The sequence below is a fragment of the Actinia tenebrosa genome, unplaced genomic scaffold, assembly GCF_029948245.1.
Source record: "Actinia tenebrosa isolate PJP-AT-01 unplaced genomic scaffold, QUT_ActTen_1.0 PGA_scaffold0__85_contigs__length_37466705, whole genome shotgun sequence".
NCBI lineage: Eukaryota > Metazoa > Cnidaria > Anthozoa > Actiniaria > Actiniidae > Actinia > Actinia tenebrosa.
Window position 1 is genome coordinate 702,903 of NW_028292569.1, and position 22,724 is coordinate 725,626.

Here is a 22,724-nt window from a genome sequence, read left to right on the forward strand (position 1 = left end):
TCGAAATATTTATTGTCAGACTTATGTATTAATTGTCACACCTAGTCATGTCTATTAATTTTGAAATATTCAAAGATCTTTTATTTTTTATCAAAGTCAATCAAATCTATAATAATTGGTATTCAAAGACATTGTTTTGGTGTCTGTTAATTTTTAAATTGTCTTATGTCTATTAGTAGGTGTATTTACCATTAGCTGACTGACGGCAGGTCAGACAGTTTGCCATCAGAAGACATGAGATTTCAATCCTTAAGGAACTTCCCAATATAATGCCCTTAAACTGCCTTTCATGAAAGTGTCAGTTGATCTTCAATTATTGAAGCTTGCATTTACGAAAATGGATTTGCATAGCCATTAGGAAGTCTAAAGGCTCATTATAAATGTAGTACAAGGAAAGGCAAATATAATAAATCTCTCAATTTAACAGCATTTTAGCTTCCATTCATCAAGTACTTGAAATAATACTGTCCCTATTGGATTAAGATTTCTGTTCTACTTTCCAAAATTGCTGGAATCACTCAATGTTCACAAGTAAAGATGAAAGAAAATATCTCATTTTGCTCACTCTTGTTGCAAATATCCATGTAAATTACTAAATTATTTATTTTGATTTGCGTCTTTTTTAAACTTATGCTATAATAAAAGTGATTAAAGTGCTTTGCTCAGCAAAGGTGCTAATAATTCAAAGGATTTGAGGAGGGTTCTTAGAAACGTAAAGCACCCACAAATCACACATTTCTTGAACGTGCTATTCATTAGTTGGCCATCAAGATGATATAAACCACGAGTTACTTGTTCTTTTCTTTTCTTTAAAAGAGAAATGGTTTAATGAAACTTTGATTCTTTAAATTAATCATGTTCTTCCAATGTTTTCTTATTAACAAGTTTTTATTTTAAAATTGTTTGTTTTACCTCTAAGGCATGTCAATTAATTTCTTGCTCGTTTGTTTGAACAATAATGCATTCCAATTTTAGACCAGTTGCTAAATCCTTACAAATCAATTTTTTTTACCAATAAATTAGAGAAAAAGAAGACACATTAGTATTGATATTACTCTGATAGGCAAATTTAAGAAAAAAAACATGTGCCCAAGACATTTCTGACAGGGAAACATTAGAACCATGTTGAGTTATACACATACAATATTGAATGTAGTAGTATTAGTAGTGGTATAAGAAGTGCGTGTGAGTAAAATTGGAGAAACATTGTAGCCAGTATTCATGTTAAATTTTTTCACCCACTTAAATTATGATAATTATTATTACTATCATTAAATGATTTAATACTAAACTTACTTATGAAGAGGAAATTTTTTTCAATAATGAGCAATAATGGCAAAAAGCACCCAAAACTAGACTTTCGTATGAGTTTTGATCCCAATTTTCATTTTGGGTTAACACTCAAAACCTTTTTTAAACAGTTAGAAACTGATGTACTATGATAAAATAACTGTTTGAAGCGGTATTTTCAATTGTACAAAGATGTTTTGTTCCATTTGTGTTAGAATGTTACTTTGTCAGGCTTTTTTATAGAAAATACATGGGAAATAAGCGAATGAAGGCCAAAACCTCGTTTTCGAATAAAATTATTGCTTTGGATTAACACTTTGATTTCTCTTTCAACGGTCATGCTCCACTTCCAAACAAGTTAAACTTTCTGAATAACAAGATTTTAGCCTTGTACAACAGCCTTTCTTTAAGAAAATAGTTTTTGGCGTTTACTGCTTGAATATGATTAGAATTCTCTCTTAATTGTTATTATTATCATTATTATTATCATTATTATTATTATTACTATTACTATCAAAATAGTATATTACTAAACAGGAGCATAAATAAATAAATCATACTAGATCTTATTCATTTTTATTATTTCTTTTACATTTTACATTAAATCTTTAATATTTATTATTACTGTTATTTTTTTCTTGGTCTTTATATTTTCCTTCCTTAATAAAAAGTAACATCAATTTAGTTTTTTTCATGAATTAATTATGTCGTACTAGTATCACCTGCATACACTATCCTCATTACACACAAGCCATTTATTTTATTTATTTTCTTTCAAAGAAAAAATAAAGGATTATTTGACTAAGATAAAAGTTTAACCTTAAGCTAGCCTAATAGGTCTGTTTACTGTTTAATGCCAATAACTTGCAAAGAAAATTTTAAGCCTTAAATGTAATTATGATTATATCCCTTTGAATTGAAATTGGGTATGTGGGCACAGGTAAATTTAATTTATAAAAAAACATTTTCATTTCAATCAATGCTATATTTTGAGAAAAGAATTGCTTTGATTTGAACAAAGTACTCGTAGCTTTTATAAGATAGCATAATGTCTTGTTACTAGTGGTTGATAATAATGCATTTTTATCTTTTCCTAAAAATGTAAAGACAAAATCATTTTGGCGTGATAGAAATATTACTTCCGTTTATCATATATTAAATGAAAAATGATCAATAACTTTATCATCCTGTAGTAAGAATTTGACATAATTTTTCAAAAATATTTATGCTGACTTCATCTACTTATTGCTTCTTTGTATTTAAGTATGTTTTAATGGACTAAGATTGTAATCTAGAATTGTGTCCAAGAATCTGACATGTTCAAGATATGTGTAATTCATTTTCATCATTATTCATAAGAGATAACAGCATACTCCAAGTCAAATATTGTAATTCTTCATGCAATCCATCAAATACTAATATTTTTATAACTAGATGGTATTTCCTAGGTTTTAGGCTTTACTTTATTGCTATTTTTTCAGTAAGACCATCCTGTTTGTTTGATTCATTTAGCAGTTTATTTTTCCTGTAAATTTAACCATTCACTTTATTTCAATTATTTGTTTCGTTTGGTGGATAAATCATTTATTTTATTCTTTCATTTCTTAATCCATGGAGATTTTCATTCCTCAAATCCCGTCTCATGTATTTATTCAACTACCATACCAATTTCATTTCATCCCTCTATCCAATCCCCTACCCGACATTTCATCCTTACTTCCATTTATCTACTCTTCCCTTCCCCTTACTCCATTTATCAATCTCCTATCCCATTCTATTTTCATTATTAATTTATTCATCATTTTCTCCTATCCATTCAATTTGCCCAACCATCCACCCAACAATCTATCATTCCATTACTCCATCCATCCATCCTTCCGTCCACCAATACATCCATCATTTCATCATTTCATCCATCTATTCCATCCATCCATCCATTCATCCATCCAACCACCCTCTAATCCATCAATCCATCATTCCATCCATCTATCCATCTTCCGTTGTCTGCTTCCCATTCTGTTAGTCCATTTTTTCATTCGTTTGTTCCATTTTACTCTTGCCAAAAATAAAGAAAATTTCCTTGCACCAAATCAGTAAATAAGACAAACTTCCATTCATCCATCCGTTCACCCATCCACTAATCCATCAATCCATCATTCCATCCATTCATCAATCCACTAATCCATCATTCCATACATTCCATCCATCCATCCATCCACTAATCCATCATTTCTTTTCTTTCGTCCCCCTACATTTATCAATATATGGCATCAATGTATTCCCAGTATTCATGATTATTCATGATTTTCTTTTCTACATTTCTTTTCAGCTTGATATTATAGTATTTATATTTAATCCTGAAAGTGATGAACTAGAAGCCCTGGGCCAAGATGTCATTAACGTACCTCGGCTACCTAAAAAGGGTGTTTCAAGGTATAAAGCATAAATACTTGAAGCCTGGCAAAACCTAGACCAATCCTGGCTTTTCAACTTTATTATGGACCTTGTAAATCAGGTCGGATCCAGGGGTGGTGAAAGGGAAGGTGAACTTCCATCAATCAAATAAATTGATCGGTACTTTTATATTCTCTGATTGGCAGCAGTGTATTGCCTTTATTCTCTGTTGCCACTGTTGTCTTGATCAGCGTGTAACAGTGAAAAGAGTGGTAATGGAGGTTAAATATCCCAATACAAGAACTTCTTGAACATTGAAAACTAAAAACTTGATGACTTGATATGTAAAGGTTTTCAGTTTGTATAAGATCTAAAGGTTTAATAATTTCCCTTTAAAACTAAAATTTGATACATAATTTCTATAATTTACCTTTCTATAAATTTGTTGCCCATCGAATTTGTTTAATTGTGTACTAAAATGAATATAACAGGTTAAAACTGGAGTAATAGTGCTGAATAATAGTGTTCTTGTTTTGTAGACAAGTCCTTCTGGAAAAGAAGAGACTGCTAATGAGTGATCTCCCTAGTGATGATCCACTTACAGTTCTAATGCCATTAGCAACAACCTTAAATTATGATAATAATAATCAACAAGGTAAGTCCTAAATATTTGATCTTCTTTCGTCTCTTTCCATTTGTTTTCTTCCCTATAAGTTTGTATTAGTTCATGCACATTCATACTATAGTTATAAGATTAACTCAGATGGTGACCAATTCTGGGTCCTACTGCTCACACAAACCACTAGTCAGAATAAATCAAAAGATGTTGTCATTGATTTAACCTCTACCTAAAACAATTAGAACTTTGGACAACAAATCCTGTCATAAAGAATATGTAAAGAAATAAAAAACACTTTCATATTAAAACTTTTTTCAGTTCGGACCAAGAATTAGTTTTTCCATTCAAATGACGTCTCACTCAAAATCTTTATATTGATGTGTGAAGCTCACATCAAATTTTTCTGATTCTACTTAGTAATGCTGTCTCCACTATTAAATGAAGATGGCCAAGTTTGTATGGTTATAGTTGTAAGTATTCAAAAGAGATCAGTAAATTTAACTTTAAATTTAAATTTAAAGATCCCTGAAGGTGGAATATTTTCTATTTCTTACAGACGGTATGTTCATATACAGAAGAATTAGAAGCTTGTCAGGACTTTGCAGAAAATCAGGTACTGCTTCTGATAAACACTTACCAAGAAATGTGCCACTTCAAGATTTTTCAAATCTATTCTGTTAAATGTCAACACAAGGGGAGATGGGGAAAAACTCATATTTTACAACCACTGTGTGTCAGCATAGAATTGTAGCTGTCAGAGGGCTACAAATAATAACATCCCATCGCCAGTCGAAATGGCTGGCCATAGAGGTGGTTGGCCAGATAAGTGCCAGTTTTAGCCAGACATTGTCCATTGACAGGCAGCCGACAATGCTGTCTCCAGATTGCTTGTTCTATTTTCTAAACTGTTTTATTCACTTCAGATTATTAATTGTCTCAACCAAGTTCTGGACAGAAGAAAAAGTATGGAGTATTTTAACAGACAAAATACTTTTCTTAATACTTTTGGTAAATATCTATCATCTCTTTTACTAATTATTGTTACGTGTAATCATGTTAATATTTATTTTTTTAAATATTTTGCATTTAATTTCAGCTAAATCAATAGAAACTGGGTTAGAAACATTTTCAAAAAATTTGTGCTCTTTTGTAAGTATAATGTATCTGGCAGTATTGTAACAACTATTTATTCATTCATTCATTCATCCATTCATCCATTTTTTTCATTATTCATTCATTCATTCATTCATTCAAATCATTTATTCATTTATTTATTTATTCATTTATTCATTCATTCATTTATTCATTTATTCATTCCTTATACTTCCACTTATTTTTTTACCAGGTCAAAGATGAAATAAACTCAGAGTCAGCTGTTTTATTAATATTAGATCAAGCTTCAGGGGAGCTTTACAACAAGGTAATGAACCTGCTGTGTTGTTAGTACTGGCCATTTTATAAGATAAATAATCCTAGTGCTTATAATTATCATTTCTTGCAGTTTGAATCAGAAAAGGAAGAAAAGAGGATTGAGGCAAGTATAGTTGTATAATGAAGTATCTTACTATACTTCAAGAAGTTTCCTTTTCTATATTAGCAATACTTTATAATTATAGATATCTTTGCATCTTCTATGATATTAATTCTATATAGGGATGACACAGCAGACATTTCAACCATTTCATTTTTCCCATCATGACACTCCTCTATACATACAGGGCTCATAATCGTTTGTTTTTTATCTTTATTTAGTATTTTTATCTCTGCTATTCATAGGTGGATGGTAGTATCTTTGAAGAACCCATCAAATCCAAGAGTTTATATTCTGTTTGTAATATAACTAAGGTGAGCTGACAAAACCATGCTCACAGTGTATTAGACTTAAATATATCATGGACCAGAGGATAGCTACAAAGCTATATTATAATATATTAATTAATATTACTACAGCCTCTATTATCACTATCATGCTGAAAATTATTCATATTATTTGATGTTGTTTTACTTTATAATGGACCAAGGCATTAATAGAGGGCTATGACGTTTTTATCATTATTCTTTATATTTATATATAATTACCCTTATTAAGTAAAAGTGTTATGACTTGATTTTTATTAATCTTATGTGTCTTGTTGTCAGGATACGAAAGAAAGACATGACTTAGTAAGAATTACAGGTAAGGCTTTAACTATTCTATTGACTGTGAGTATTAGACGAAACTGATACCTTGCCATTTAACATTGTCGTACTAGTTGCAAAGAGAGTATAATATTGCCTATTAATTACCCAGTGGAAAATTTAGCAATACATTTTTGTAAATGCTTTTTAAATCTTCTTAAAATAAAGTTCATTCAAATGACTACACCTCCATCCTGATTTGGAATCTTGTTTGATAGGAATCAAAGAATTAGATTCAAAGTCATAACATAGCTGATACCTTTTCTTCTTGTTTTTAAACAGATCATTATGTTCAGTCCCTACTCTGTGCACCTGTTGTGAGCAAAGAGTCTAATGAAGTTATAGCTCTGGTCTGTGCTTTTAATAAAGAACTTCCAGCTAATAGGTAAATTTATTTTTTATCCAAGATGGCAGATCATGGGCAGTAGAACTAGTAAAGATGATAATCCAGGGGCTGCTGAGAGGGAGGGGTTTGGGGGGCTATAGTCCCCAACTTCCCTATCCTCCCCAAACACACACACACACACACTTTGCTATAATTATGGATAAATTTTTCTTGCGCTCATGTAGACTTGTATATAGTAGTTTGCTATATTTTCCATTGGAAGTCCCTCTTTCTTAGTGATGATTCCCTCCACTGCCCCTTTTCCTTGCAATCTCTAATTTGTCTTCACTACCAGCTACGGGACATTATACTTATTATAGTCAGTCATACTTTTGAAATTCCATATCGTTGTGACCTTTCACTTATAGCATTCACATCAGCCATGATAGTGTCCCCGATTAGTGTGCTACTTCTGGCATGCTAGAAGTTTGACATGTTAATAAAGTTTATGTATGTGTGTATAGTGCATTTTGGTCTTGGCATGCAACAAGCAACAAAACCTTCACCTACCTTCTTTGAAATAACTGTATGATCCCAGACTAGACCAAAGTGCACCACTATGACTATCGTCTGAATTAGAATGTGAATAATGTAGGATTAATACAAAGCATTTTTGCAGGTTTACAGCAGCAGATGAGTCCAATCTCAAGTTCTGTTGCAGCCACATTGCTGGTTTTCTGGACAATTCATTGGAATGGGAGAAAGAAATGGTCATAAAGAGACAGCAAGAGGTTGGTACATGGGGAAGTTTTGATACATAGAGTCAGTAGGCCTGAAGGTGATTACACAGAGAAATTCTTTCTGCAATTCCTCTTGCAACAGAATTGTGACACAAATTGCTAGAGTAATACACGGTGCAACAATAAAACAACTTGTCTCACAACATCTTTTCAAATTTCGCTGTAGGTTACATGCTGCAGATGCAACTTATCTCATGTTGTCGTTGTGAGATGAGTTACAAAGTAAATTGCTCTGTGAAATCACCTCTTTAATTAAAGACCTTTCCTGTATTTGTAGGAGTGACCCCAAGCAATAGTTCCTCCAATTCAATGTTGGACTAAATGTTTTCATACATACTTTTATTTTCACTCAAGCAAATTTAGTAAATCTCACGAATACTTGTCTAGCTTTGGTGGAAATTTAGCTTTGTTTTTGATAAGCTAATAATATTTTTCTCCATATTAAGAATCTTCTTAAAGTGGCAAAGAACCTCTTCACCCATGTTGGTAAGCTATGTCATCATTGAAAAAAATAATAGTTGCTTATACTTTAATACCTAAACTAGTAATGCCTGAACTTCCTAGAAGGTTGACACTTAATATTAAATGGATTGATTGATTGACTGATGTTCAGGGGTTTCCTTACTTAAGGATCAGCTCAGTAATGTGTAGAATGTTTACTTTGACTCTCTGGCTAGTTTATTAAGGAAACCCCTTGGGGTTGATTATTTGATAAATTGAGGAGGAGAAGCATGCAACTCTTGATTCTTATTTTGATATCTACTGTATCTTGACTGTCAGATGATGTTAGTGTCCTTTTGAATGAGATCATGACAGAAGCCAGAAATTTGACCAATGCAGAGAGGTTGGTATAATTAAAGTTATATATCACTCCACTGCTTTTTGTGCTGACATTCACAACAGCCAGCTGGAGTATAAACATAACACGTTGGGAAGTATGGGTGGCATAGCAGTAAGAGCAATCGACTCTCACAAAGGCGCCCTGGGTTCGATTCCCACTGGGCTCGGCATCGCATGTGAGTAGAGTTGCTTGTTGGTTCTCCTGTGCTTAAAGGGTTTTTCTCCGGATTTTCCAGTTTTTACTCCCTCCATAAAAATGAACTTCTGAACTATAATTTGATCTATAGGTAGCCGTATTAAGTGGGTTGCCAAACCTGTTAGTCCATCATGGACTGTTAAATTCCATTACTTTTTTTCCATATTTATTATATGACTAGCTGGTGTGACAGAGTCAAAAGACACTATTTTGGACAGTAATTATTTAGTCATAAATCTATATTTTTAATTAGGAATGCCTCGTGTACACATAGGAATGTAATTCTTTAGTTAACTGTTTGCGTGGAAAATGCGTAAGCAAGAAATAATTTCCGTACGTAATTACATTACAGTGAGTCATGCCTAGGTTTGGCGCTTGTTTACGTAAGTTCGTGTTTGGGACATCCTGTTTGCGCCTAGGGCGTGCAACATTGCATAGGATGTGTAAGGTCTTAAGAATGCAGGTTTTTCCATAAAAATAGGCCCAAACTAAGCTTAAATCAGTGTAGTAAAAGTTCTTGAAGACGTTGCACATATCAAGACAAGGAATTCTCTACGATGTAAAGTTGTGTGAATTTTTCAATAAATTCTTTTGTCAAAACCACTTGCAATCTGATTCATAGCTGAGCGCCTTGCCGCCGGTTACATTTTTGGTGTCAGAAGTGGGATTGCAAGAAAGTTGACATTAGTAGTTATTGATTATTTACAAACGGGAACGAGACTGAAATCATGGCAGAAGAAGCTGTGGCTGCACTCACAGAGCAATTGGCTGCACTCAAGGCACAGCTGGATGGCATGCAGGCTGAAGGAGGACCCCCTGCCCAACCTGTTCCTGCACCAGTGGTACAAGTGACAGTGCCAAGGGAGAAGAAGCTGAGAAAGTATGCTGGTGGCAGAGACGACAAGGTGCTTGAAGACTGGATAGCGGATGCACAGAGGTCTGTGGCTGCCCAGAAGTTAACTGATCAAGAGGCGGTGGATTTCCTGTACCATAGCTTAGAAGGAGCGGCTCGAGATGAAGTTCGACTAAGGCCTGCGGATGACTGGACAGACCCGGAGGGTTTCTTCAGGATTCTGAGAGACGTCTTCGGAGAGAAGCTCACCAAGACCCAGCTTCTCCAGAGGTTTTTCGCCAGAAAACAAGGTGACAGGGAGCCCATCCAGGACTTTGCCCATGCCCTGATGTCAATGGCGGAGCACATAACCAGAGTACACGTAGGAGCTCTGGAAAACAAGGACCAGAACCTCAGAGACACATTCGTTGAGAACTTGCGTGACAACCTGTTGCGCAGGGATCTCAAGCGCTATATCAGAGAACATCCCGAGAAGACCTTCAACGAGGTGAGGCAAGAGGCCTATCGTAGCTCGGAAGACACAGATAGAGGAGCACATCGCCGTGCAGCGGCCAAGGAGGTGTTGGTGGAGAGCAACCAAGTAAATGCCATCCAAGAGCTTACAGCAGGACAGAAGGCCCTGGTGGAGAGGCTCATGCAGCAACAAAAATTGCTGGATGAGCAGCAGAAGCTGCTAACCCAACTTACCATGAAGTTAGCAAGCCCATCACCACCACGAAGTCCCCCACGTGGTCCGAGGAGATGTTACAACTGCCACGAGCTTGGACATCTTCGGCCGAACTGCCCAAAGCCCCTGAAAGACAAGGCACCAGCAGCACCACAGAAGGAGTCAAACTCCAGCTCTCCACGGCAGTGAGCCACGCCGTGGAGAGGAACTGTAGTGGCTCTAATTCTCTTTTTCAGAACGAAAAGTTTGTCGGGACAAGTCCCACAGTGGTGGCGAGGATTGGCGGAGTACCTGTGAAAAGCTTAGTGGATACGGGCTCCATGGTTACCCTCATCACCGAGTCGTTCTACAGGGAAAAGCTACAGCCAACCCTAGGAGACCTACACCCTGAAACAAGATTACTGCAGCTGCGAGGAGCTAACGGTTTGGACATCCCTTACATTGGATATATCGTCGCTGCAGTAGAGATCGGAGGAGTGGTGGTCCCTGGGTGCGGCATCTTCATCACGAAGGACACAGCAGCCACTACAGTCATGCAGAGGAGGGTACCTGGCCTACTGGGAACCAACGTTCTTGGGCAGGTGCCCCAATACCAACAGATCCTGCAAGATGAAGAGAAGAAGAGTAAACGTAAAACTGGGTTCGTGAAAGTAGCCGGCTCAGACAAAGTCTGGGTCCCTGCTTTCACGGAATCTGATGTCTTGGTCACAGGCCCATCATGGGGCACTGATGCTGTGATCGAACCCCTTGGTGTACCAGTAGAAGGAAACCTCACCGTGGCCAGTACTCTCGTGGATACTACCAAGACGTGTTACTATGTCAGAGTTGCCAACCAGACGGCAAAGGACATATGGCTAAGGCCGAGGACGCGGATTGGAATTGTGCGAGAGGGAGAGATCGTCAAGAGAGGAGAGCAGTTGGAGTTCCTACACGAGAATAACATGGTGACAGTGTGCTGTAACCTTAGTGCTGACCCTCAGATGCCACCCCAACGGGAAGCTGTGGGCAAAGTACGTTGGCAAAGGATACAGACACCCCCTCACGGGATTACCCTGGAACATTTCCCCGGAACGGAACTTCAGAGGGAGAAAGCTCTCCAGATGTTCGAAAGAAATGAAGAGGTGTTCGCTTCATGTAAGGAGGACCTTGGCTGTACAAAGACAACATATCATCGCATCTACACAGACGATGATGTGCCTGTCACAGAGCGTTACAGAAGGATTCCTCCAAACCAATACCAGGAGGTGCAACAGCATCTACAAGACTTGCTAGAAAAAGGAGTGATATGTCCAAGTGAGAGTAACTATGCCTCCCCAATAGTGCTTGTACGAAAGAAGTCTGGAGCCTTGAGGATGTGCGTCGACTACCGGAAGCTGAACCAGAAAACCAAGCGTGATCAGTACCCCCTACCAAGGATAGAGGAATCACTGGAGGCACTGCGTGGCGCAAAGTACTTTTCCACCATAGATCTGGCATCAGCCTACAATCAAGTTGAAGTCCATCCTGATGATCAGCACAAGACTGCGTTCACAACGCCCATGGGTTTGTTTCAGTACACTCGGATGCCGTTTGGACTACAGAATGCCCCAGCGACCTTCCAAAGGTTGATGCAAGGAGTCTTCCGAGAGGACATACTTCGCACCCTGATGGTCTACCTGGACGACATCATAGTCTTCTCATCCACCATTGAAGAACATCTTGAGCGGTTGGAAACGGTATTCAGTAAGCTGAAGCATCATGGATTAAAGGTTGAACCAACCAAGTGTCAACTCTTCAGAGATCGGGTGTCCTACCTGGGGCACGTGGTCTCTGCTGACGGTGTCGAGACAGACCCTGAAAAGACAAAGGCAGTTAACGAGTGGCCAGTTCCCCAGACAGTGCGCGATGTGCGATCATTCCTTGGTTTCGCGTCTTACTACAGAAGATTTGTCCCCAAGTTCGCTCAAGTGGCAGGTCCGCTGCACAAGTTAGTTGCTGAGCTCGGGAGCGGAGGAAGTAACAAGACCACCCGGAAGCAGATTGGAGTACTGTGGACAGAAGAGTGCCACAAGAGCTTCAACAAGTTAAAGAATCTACTAACCTCAGCACCAGTACTGGCATACCCGGACTACACCAAGCCCTTCATCCTAGAGACGGATGCGTCCAACGAAGGATTGGGAGCCGTGCTGTCCCAAGAACAGGACGGAAGAGTCAAAGTGATCGCTTATGCCAGCCGAGGCCTGAGAGGTGGAGAGCGAAACATGGAGAACTACTCATCGAGGAAGCTGGAACTACTAGCCTTGAAGTGGGCTGTATGTGAGAAGTTCAGGGAGTACCTGCTGGGATCGAAGTTTGTCGTCTACACAGACAACAACCCGCTGACATACCTACAGTCAAAGAGTAAGCTGAAAGCTGTGGAGCAGAGGTGGGCTGCAGAGTTAGCAAACTTCAACTTCACCATCAAGTACCGCCCTGGACGTCACAACCAGAATGCAGATGCTCTAAGTCGCATCAACCGAGATGAAGAACCAACCACAGTTGAAGTAAGAAGTACACTAGCCTATTCTACCAATACTACAGACCTACCAGAAGAGGTACGTCAACATTTGATGGTATCAGCAGCGTTCATAAGCAACACAGAGACAAGTGCGCTGGAGGAGCAAGCAACCTCATTCCCAACCACACCTCTCACAGAGATCCAACGACTACAGCAGGAGGACCCATGTATCAGTCGTCTCCTCCACTACCGAAACCTTGGACGTCGGCCAAGTAAAAGGCAAAGCCAACAAGAGACAAGGGATACAAGGAAGTTGCTTAGTCACTGGAACAGGATTGAGGAAAGCCATGGAGTTCTCTACCGCCGTACAGGAGTCGGACAGGGAAGTGAGCTTCGGTTACTGCTACTCCCCACATCAATGAAATCACAAGTACTGAAGGGTGCGCACGATCAATGTGGACATCAAGGACAAGACAGGACAGAACAGCTCTTGAGGAAAAGATGTTGGTGGCCCGGTATGCAAGGAGATGTGAAGCAATGGATCTCAAATTGTGAAAGATGTGTCATTGCCAAAGGATCCTACCTTCCAGTCAAGACGCCGATGGGCAGCCTACTAGCTACTAGGCCATTGGAAGTGCTAGCGATGGATTTTACCTTGCTTGAGCCTGCAACAGATGGAAGAGAAAATGTCCTCGTGTTAACAGATGTGTTCACAAAGTTTACAATTGCTGTACCTACCCGTGATCAGAAAGCTACAACCGTAGTCAAGACCCTGATTAAAGAATGGTTCCTTGTGTATGGAATCCCCCAAAGAATACACTCTGACCAAGGCAAGTCATTTGAGGCAGAACTAGTCAAGGAGTTGTGTGCAGTGTATGGAATTAAGAAGTCAAGGACAACCCCCTATCATCCTCAAGGAAATGGGCAGTGCGAAAGATTCAACCGTACACTACATGAGCTTCTAAGAACTCTACCAGCAGAAAAGAAAAGAAGGTGGCCTGAACACCTGAAAGAGTTATGTTACGCCTATAATGCTACGCCACATGCAACGACTAGATACTCACCCTTCTACCTGATGTTTGGTAGAGATGCAACGCTACCTTTGGACATTCTACTTCCTGATGATGACAGACAAGTGACAGTAGACAACCAGCAATGGATTACCAAGCACCAGACTCGTCTACGAGAAGCTTATACCACTGTGACACAAAACTTGAAGGAAGCTGCTACCATCAGAAAGAAGATCCATGACCAGAAGGGCAGAGCACTGGCCGAACCACTACAAGTTGGAGAGCGAGTACTCCTTCGCAACCGTAAAGTCAGAGGAAGAAACAAGATTCAAGATAAATGGGACAACCAAGTGTACAAAATCGTCGAACGAAGAGACAACAATACATATGTCGTTGAAAGAGCTGATGGACATGGAGGAGATAAAGTTGTTAGTCAAGGAGAAATGCAAGTGTGTCCAAGACCAATGCTGGAGATACGAGGACGACACAGGCAAGCTGACAGGTCTAGACAAACATGTACTGCATCGCCAGAATCATCAGATGAAGAAGATGACATTGGAGGAATGACAATCGCCTTTCAACCAATGACAGAACCAGCTGAACCTGATGATGATGATGATAGTGATGATGCGTCTGAGGAAGAACTGGCTGCACCTGTACTCCGACGTTCCACAAGGACAACGGCAGGCCAACACAGCAACCTCTATAATCTCCCAAGATCCGCACTTCAGCACTGACGAGTCCACCTGCGTATCATTGTTCCTGAATTTGCTCGAGGACGAAGCAAACAAAAAGGAGGGGCAAGTGTGACAGAGTCAAAAGACACTATTTTGGACAGTAATTATTTAGTCATAAATCTATATTTTTAATTAGGAATGCCTCGTGTACACATAGGAATGTAATTCTTTAGTTAACTGTTTGCGTGGAAAATGCGTAAGCAAGAAATAATTTCCGTACGTAATTACATTACAGTGAGTCATGCCTAGGTTTGGCGCTTGTTTACGTAAGTTCGTGTTTGGGACATCCTGTTTGCGCCTAGGGCGTGCAACATTGCATAGGATGTGTAAGGTCTTAAGAATGCAGGTTTTTCCATAAAAATAGGCCCAAACTAAGCTTAAATCAGTGTAGTAAAAGTTCTTGAAGACGTTGCACATATCAAGACAAGGAATTCTCTACGATGTAAAGTTGTGTGAATTTTTCAATAAATTCTTTTGTCAAAACCACTTGCAATCTGATTCATAGCTGAGCGCCTTGCCGCCGGTTACACTGGCAAGGATAAAAAACAAACAATCTGAGATCAGAATCCTGACAAGCAGAGCCTTCTGATTCAAAGTTTCAAATTCCTTTCTATCTTGTGCCATTATTAATGATACTCATTCTATTGATAAAGCTTGTTTTGTCAATAACTCTTACTCATGTAATACAACTTTTTTAGTAGTTCACTTGTAATGAATGCTGGCTTAAGTGTACAAGTAAAATATACAATATTGAGAATATGTTTTGTTTCTTAAGGTGCTCGCTGTTTTTGCTTGATCGTGAACGCAATGAACTCGTGGCTAAAGTGTTTGATGGACAGATCCCTGGAAATGGCAAGCATAAGGTCAGATATTTTATTATATGTTTTTCATTTCCTTTTAGAGTACCTAATGGTACTTTTTTCGGTATTTGTACTCAGATCCATGGAGTATCAAGGTTCAGTTTGGGTACATGGAAGGTAGGGGAGTGGATGTTGGGAGGGGATGAACATGGATTGGGGAGTCAGGATGGAGTGGTGGTAAAATGCTTGCCTCTTACCTCTGAGGTCTGGGGTTCGAATCCCAGGCACCCCATGTGAGTATGTGAATTTGTTCTCTTTCCGAGGGGTTTTCTGCCCCTTAGGTTTTTCCCCCTCCTCACAAATCAACCCTAACTAATTCAAACTGGTTAGAGCTGTGCTCTGGGGTCATACATGGACTGTATAGCAGCTGCCAGAGGCACCTTCACATGCTTTAAGTCTGACCCTGTTGGTGGTGATTAGCAGTGACGAGTTTTGGATGAGTGGATGGAAGGATGGAAACGTGGATGGGTTATGTGAATTGATAAGTGAATAAATGACCAAGAGACTGAATGATTAAATGAATGAAATGTAAATGCTCTTCTGACTCTGATATTTGTTTATTTCTTTAGGAAGGATGGGACTTGACTATACCTGCTAATCAAGGGATTGTTGGTCAAGTTGCATTAACAGGTAACTCACAGTGTCATCACTTGATCATCACACGTACCAGGTGATCTTGAACACGCACTTCCTGTTACTATTAACCAATCAGAAGCATTTTTGTTGCATCGCCAAAAGTTCCATGATGAATTTCAAAATGGAGTATTATTTCAAGTTAACCTTTTTAAAATACTGAAATATTACTTCATATTGAAAAATTCTCTGTTATGTGTACCAGAAAAGCTTCCTCTTGCCCTATCAGAAATTAAAAATGAATAAGAACAAAGTATAAATGCAATAAAAGTAAGCAAAATCGGTGTCGTCTTATTTAGTCACCAGCCGCCATTTTGATTACCATGAGATATTATGAAATAGGAGACTGGGTATTAGGAACTGTTGCGTGCTTTGAGGCAAGATCACCTGAATTGAAGCAAGAAATATATTTTTATTTATTTCTCTGTTAGATTGCAATTCTTTAATTTAAATTATTTCTGTATAATTCAGGAAAGCTTCTGAACATCAAGGACACCTACAACCACCCACTGTTCTACAGAGGATTGGATGAAAAAACAGGTTTCAGAACGAAGTATGTCTTTGCATCAAGAAAAATTGTTCTTCTAAATGCTCAGTTGATTCTTAGAATTACCTTTGTATTTTGAGTTTGGTTTATAGTGGTGATTGTGATGATGACAATGGTAATGGCATTGATGATAGATGATGATAATGATGATGCCAATAAATGGTCATGAAGGTTAAGATGTGGTCATGATGAATAATGGTATTGGTAAATGATGATGATGATGACATTGATGATGATGTTAATGGTCATGATGATGATTATAGATAGTCTTTTTAGGGGATTCACACAGGTGGCCTAGTGGGTGGGCACTCGCCTCTCATGAATGCGACCCGGGTTTGAGTCCCACTGAGCTTGGTGTCATATGTGAGTAGAGTTGTTTGTTGGTTCTCTCCTGTGCTTCAAGGGTTTTTCTCTGGGTTCTCCGGTTTTCCTCGCTCCATAAAAATCAACTATCTAAGTTCCAGTTAGAATCCTGTGGAAAAAGAGCTACTCTGTGGAATCCACTGTTAAACCCCATTATTATTTTTAAAAATTTATCTTTTCTTAATGCATGAAACCATGCAACACATGACAAACATCTCTGTATCATTTTTGTCCAGGAGTGTCTTGTGTTTTCCCATCAAGGATGAAGAAGGTGAGTCTTAAATATCACTTTTCTATTACAAGCAAATCCCAGGCACCTCTCTCTCTAACAGACTGTTTCATTTTATTTGTTGCCAGGTGTCTTAGGTGTGGCTGAGCTGTGCAACAAAGTCAATGGTAAACATGAATTTTCACATGTTTACTATGATTATTTATGACAATTATACTAGCTAAAATCTGATAAATAATTATGAAAAAAATCTGTATTGAGAAACAAGATAAGTTTAATAAATAGTGTTATAATATGGTTAGAATAGTATGTGCACACTGATTGGTCAAAAACTGTGCTTTACGTATTAGTGGAAGGAGCACAGTGCAGACTCCATCCGTGCACGAAGTGATGCTAGATCATTCCACTGTCTTTCTTTTTGTGCAACGAAATTCAATACCTAAATAAAAGGGAACTTGGGAAGCACCATAAGCACTCAAGAAGTGTGAGAAGTACTCGCCTACCGCTTGTGCTTCTCCTTATGCTCCTTTCATGCTTACATGATTTCCTGCCTGCTTTATTACTGAACAGAGCACAGAAAAAGCTGTTTTGTCTGTTAATTGTGCTTTTTGTTCCACCAGGTTCCTGCTTTACCAAGTTTGATGAGGATCTAACAAAAGCATTTGCCATCTACTGTGGGATCAGTATATTCCAGGTTAGACTGGTATACAGACATTATAATATTCAATCAAATCTCAGAGACCAAAATAGTTATTTTTGTGGTTTTCGTTTTTAGTCCATGTTGTACAAGAAGGCAAGCAGTGCCTGGCAAAGAAGCCAAGTCAGCAGTGAACTCATGATATACCATATGAATGTAAGTAGAGAAAGTAACAATACTAAAGTAACTGAACCTCACTCGGCAAGCCTATTATATGAAGATATAGAAAAATAGATAAGTTATAGTGCTTGGGAACGAGGTTATTCCAGGCGAAAGACCCTTGGAATTAAATTCGGAAAAATTAATAGTTTTAAGCCTATTATATATCCACCTCAATCTTAATTCCAAGAGGTCAGGGGAAATTATCAAATTTAAAAGTGGTAGTGGGTAAAATTTAGGTTTCCCAGGATAAAAATATTCTATTTTTGTGCCTCCTGTCATGGCTGCTATCATGTGATGGTGCAAAGCCTTTATTGATAACAGATACTCACCATAGTATCTTAGAGGCTTTCACATTTGAACATGATGGCAATTGTAGACTCACCAGTTTATCTCTTTCGTAGGTTCCACAACATGAAGTTGACAGTGTACTCAAACAGCCCATCAGTGAAATAAAGCAATTTGGTCCACAATTTGCACAGTTTCCTTACATGCCGAGGACCTTAGAGGTGGACCTGACAATCCCAGTAAGCAAAAAACAATATCTACATATGCATGCAGAACCTCTCTTCATTCCAATCTTGCGTGAGATTATTGTCAGCTGAACAGCCAGGTTTCAGCAGAAAAAATACTTGGATATATGGATGATGGAGCATGGTGTTTGCTCTTCACTGGAAGCCTAAAATGGAATGGATGTGATTTGTTCCAATTATTGATATCAAGCAATAGTCAATACTCCATTTTACAGTTCCGTTCAGTGACCACGAATAATAGATCCAAGCCGAGGCTGGAGTTACAGTACATGATAAACTGTAGTTTTGCTATGCGCAGAAACTCCAACCTCGACATGAAACTATTATTTGTGGTTACTGACTGGAACTGTAAAATGATGTATTAAGACATGATTTTTGGTCAAAACGTTTATCTCAGGCTGTGTTGTTCATGATGGAGGACCTGGGTTTCATCAACAGATGGAAAATCCCAAAGGAGATACTTATCAGGTACCTACTCAGGGCTTAAAATAACGGCCCAACATCAAACAATGTCTGCCCAGAATTGGAACTTGTCCAGCCGAATATTTGCCTTGAAGGTCATTTTGACCAGTGGTGTTGTCCAGACTGCTGACTTACTGTCTGTTATTTTAAGCCCTGCTACTGTTTATCAGCAGAACCCTAGAATCGACCTGTTTGTCTTGAGTATAATGTTTTTCTATTTCAGACCATGTGTCATTCTCTTGAGAATAAGATTCTTTGTTTGACTTGTACACGTATTCATGTGTCTTCTCATGCACAACTATTAAACAAAAAAATAATACTCTAGGGAATGACACATGGTCTAGGAAATAGGAAGAGGAATAGAAACAAGTTACCCCCTAAGGTAAAGAGGTCATCATCATCTTGTATCATCATCATCATGTATTATCATCATCAGTATCATCATCATCATGTATCATCATCATGTATCATCATCATGTATCATCATCATGTATCCTCATCATGTATCATCATCAGTATCATCATCGTCATGTATCATCATCATGTATCATCATGTAACATCGTCATGTATCATCATCATGTATCATCATGTAACATCGTCATGTATCATCATCATGTATCATCATCATGTATCATCATCATATATCCTCATCATGTATCCTCATCATGTATCATCATCATCCTGTATCATCATCCTGTATCATCATCATGTATCATCATCATGTATCATCATCAGTATCATCATCGTCATGTATCATCATCATCAGTATCATCATCATGTATCATGTATCATCATCATGTATCATCATCATGTATCATCATCATGTATCATCATCATGTATCATCATCATGTATCATCATCAGTATCATCATGGTCATGTACCATCATCATGTATCATCATCATGTATCATCATCATGTATCATCATCATGTATCATCATCAGTATCATCATGGTCATGTATCATCATCATGTATCATCATCATGTATCATCATCATGTATCATGTATCATCATCATGTATCATCATCATGTATCACCATCATGTATCATCATGTATCATCATCATGTATCATCATCATGTATCATCATCATGTATCATCATCATGTATCATCATCATGTATCATCATCAGTATCATCATGGTCATGTATCATCATCATGTGTTTTTATGATTAACTTGTAACAATATGTAGCATTGTGTTATCGTCATTAACACATGAGTACTTAATACCATGGTTCGCACAGGCCTTGAAAAGTCCTTAAAAATGCATTCGTTACTTGAAAACTCCTTGAATTCTAAAATTTTGATTTTTGTCCTTGAAAAGTCCTGGAATCTTTCTTTTGACTCATTGAATAATTCATTTTTATCCTGGAATTTCTTGGGTACTATCTAAAATATATTTTTTCATCTTTAGAAAGAGGAAAACCTTGGTTAAAATTACAAAAATAATTAAAATGATACATAAAACAGTAATTTCCGGTTGTTTTGGGGTATTGTGGGTAATTTGTTTATATTGATTTTTTTTAAAATGCATTCAATTTCATACTTTGAGAATATATTTAATTTTTCATATTATTGAAATGAAAATAGTCCTTGAAAATGACCATTAAGTCCTTGAAACGTCCTTGAAAATTCCTGGAATTTTTTTCTTAAATTTCTGTGCGAACCATGTAATACTGTTTGAGCCGTATACTCATGTCTGTGAATGTAGTAATGTAATAACTGTATATTATCTTTCAGATTCATACTGATGGTTAAGAGAGGCTACCGTGACCCTCCCTACCACAACTGGTTCCATGCCTTCTCTGTAGCTCATTTCTGTTACCTTGTCTTCAAGAATACTGAGATTGACAGTTGGCTAACGTAAGTCCTGACTTTTTTTATTAAATATGTACATGACAAATGTGTATTCTCATTGTCTGTGATGTTTAATAGGGACATAGAGAGGCTTGCACTGTTTGTAGCATGCTTGTGTCATGACTTGGATCACAGGGGCACCAACAATGCATTCCAAGTGACTTCTGTAAGTTCAAAGCCATGGACTCCCTTATTTCATCTATTCTTTTTTCCCTTTTCATTTTTTCATTTCTTTCTCATTTTTTCTCATTCTTTCCTTCTCATATTTTCTTATTATTTCTTTTCTTTCCTATTTTCATGAAGAACTCTACTCTCGCGGCATTGTACAGCTCTGAAGGCTCAGTAATGGAGGTATGTAGTCCTAAATTCAGTTTATTAGTGGTTATTATATGCTATTACAGTATGTCTAACCAACTTATTCTGTTTGTGTATAGAGGCATCACTTTGCTCAGACTGTCTGTATCCTGAATTCATCAGGCTGCAACATCTTCAAGAATCTCTCTGAACGAGTAAGTTAATATGGTCATGATGATAATAGTCCCCTTCACAGTTCCCTTCTCCATCTTGAAAGGTAGCCGTGCCTTTGCATCGTAGTGAGACGAACGGTGAGATTGCAATGATAGAGACCTGTAAATAATTGTTCAATATGTTAACAGGGTTCCTGCTACTCCTTAAACTCCTTGAAAACTCCTTGAATTTAATTCACGTTTTCAAGGGCACTTGAAAAGCTCTTAAATTTTACGATTTTAGCAAAACTCCTTGAAAACTCTTGGAAACCATTGAAAGTCGGCCATGTGCAACCACCGTGTAAAGCCTTGGCATAGTTGGCTGAACATACTCCTTGAAAATTCATTTTTGGGTCCTTGTATACTCCTTGAATAGTCCTTGAATTTTAAGTGCTTACCTCAGCACGAACACTGTTAAAAAAGGTCTCTATCATTGCAAGCTCACCGTTCGTCTAACTTCGATGCAAAGGCACAGTTACCTTTCAAGATGGCGCAGGGAACTGTGAAGGGGACTATTATGGTAGTGGATGTAGCGATCATATCATGGTATTGGTGTTGGTGATTATGATGACGATTTACAATGTTAGCTAGTGGCAGACTGAGTTTTCTTGGCAATGAATGATCATGATAATCTTTGAACACTACAACCATTATGTTATAGGATTTCTCCAAGGTTTTGGACCTGATTAGAACCATCATACTGGCTACAGATCTTGCTCACCACCTGAAGATCTTCAAGGACATCAAAGCCATTTGTCGTGGTACGTCTCAGCCTAATCGTAACTCTTGTGACTCCCTAGTTACCTGTCACATTATATACATCTCTTTAGCTTTGGCGCAATGTTTTCCCATTTAAGACCGCATGTCATTCCCTAGAGTATCATTTCTTTGTTTAACGGTTGTACATGAGAAGACACATGAATACAACTTAACGAATCTTATTCTTAGATAATGGTACATGGTCTGAAATTGGAAAACTTTACACCCAAGATAAAGAGGTTTATAGATCCCTTGCAGCACGTCGGAATGCAGCTCAATTTGGAGACCATAACAATAGGTTTCCAATTCTCAGGAGATTGGAAATCTTTTAGTTTGCCCTCTGGATTGAGTTGCTTTGACGTCACATGCAAGGGGTCTATTGCAGACTGAGTGTTACTTTGAAGTCACATGCAAGGGGTCTATTGCAGACTGAGTGTTACTTTGACGTCACATGCAAGGGGTCTATTGTCAGACTGCGTGTTACTTTGACGTCACATGCAAGGGGTCTATTGTCAGACTGAGTGTTACTTTGACGTCACATGCAAGGGGTCTATTGTCAGACTGAGTGTTACTTTGACGTCACATGCAAGGGGTCTATTGCAGACTGAGTGTTACTTTGACGTCACATGCAAGGGGTCTATTGTCAGACTGCGTGTTACTTTGACGTCACATGCAAGGGGTCTATTATCAGACTGCGTGTTACTTTGACGTCACATGCAAGGGGTCTATTGTC

The 22,724-nt window shown here is 38.1% G+C and overlaps 1 protein-coding gene across 1 annotated transcript in view; it reads left to right on the forward strand.

Moving 5' to 3' along the window:
- LOC116305176 (cGMP-dependent 3',5'-cyclic phosphodiesterase) overlaps positions 1-22,724 on the forward strand; it is a 28,364-nt gene that overhangs the window by 2,162 nt on the left and 3,478 nt on the right. Inside the window, exons 3-30 of the mRNA XM_031715033.2 lie at positions 3,620-3,723; positions 4,224-4,339; positions 4,721-4,773; positions 4,860-4,916; positions 5,227-5,311; positions 5,400-5,452; positions 5,649-5,723; positions 5,805-5,837; positions 6,080-6,148; positions 6,443-6,479; positions 6,764-6,866; positions 7,486-7,597; positions 8,053-8,092; positions 8,387-8,450; positions 15,161-15,248; positions 15,815-15,875; positions 16,350-16,431; positions 17,025-17,059; positions 17,146-17,184; positions 17,638-17,711; positions 17,793-17,870; positions 18,278-18,400; positions 18,804-18,874; positions 20,610-20,732; positions 20,805-20,892; positions 21,030-21,077; positions 21,161-21,235; positions 21,894-21,993. Coding sequence (XP_031570893.2) covers positions 3,620-3,723; positions 4,224-4,339; positions 4,721-4,773; positions 4,860-4,916; positions 5,227-5,311; positions 5,400-5,452; positions 5,649-5,723; positions 5,805-5,837; positions 6,080-6,148; positions 6,443-6,479; positions 6,764-6,866; positions 7,486-7,597; positions 8,053-8,092; positions 8,387-8,450; positions 15,161-15,248; positions 15,815-15,875; positions 16,350-16,431; positions 17,025-17,059; positions 17,146-17,184; positions 17,638-17,711; positions 17,793-17,870; positions 18,278-18,400; positions 18,804-18,874; positions 20,610-20,732; positions 20,805-20,892; positions 21,030-21,077; positions 21,161-21,235; positions 21,894-21,993 — 2,086 coding nt within the window. The remainder of the gene's footprint in view (positions 1-3,619; positions 3,724-4,223; positions 4,340-4,720; positions 4,774-4,859; positions 4,917-5,226; positions 5,312-5,399; positions 5,453-5,648; positions 5,724-5,804; positions 5,838-6,079; positions 6,149-6,442; positions 6,480-6,763; positions 6,867-7,485; positions 7,598-8,052; positions 8,093-8,386; positions 8,451-15,160; positions 15,249-15,814; positions 15,876-16,349; positions 16,432-17,024; positions 17,060-17,145; positions 17,185-17,637; positions 17,712-17,792; positions 17,871-18,277; positions 18,401-18,803; positions 18,875-20,609; positions 20,733-20,804; positions 20,893-21,029; positions 21,078-21,160; positions 21,236-21,893; positions 21,994-22,724) is intronic.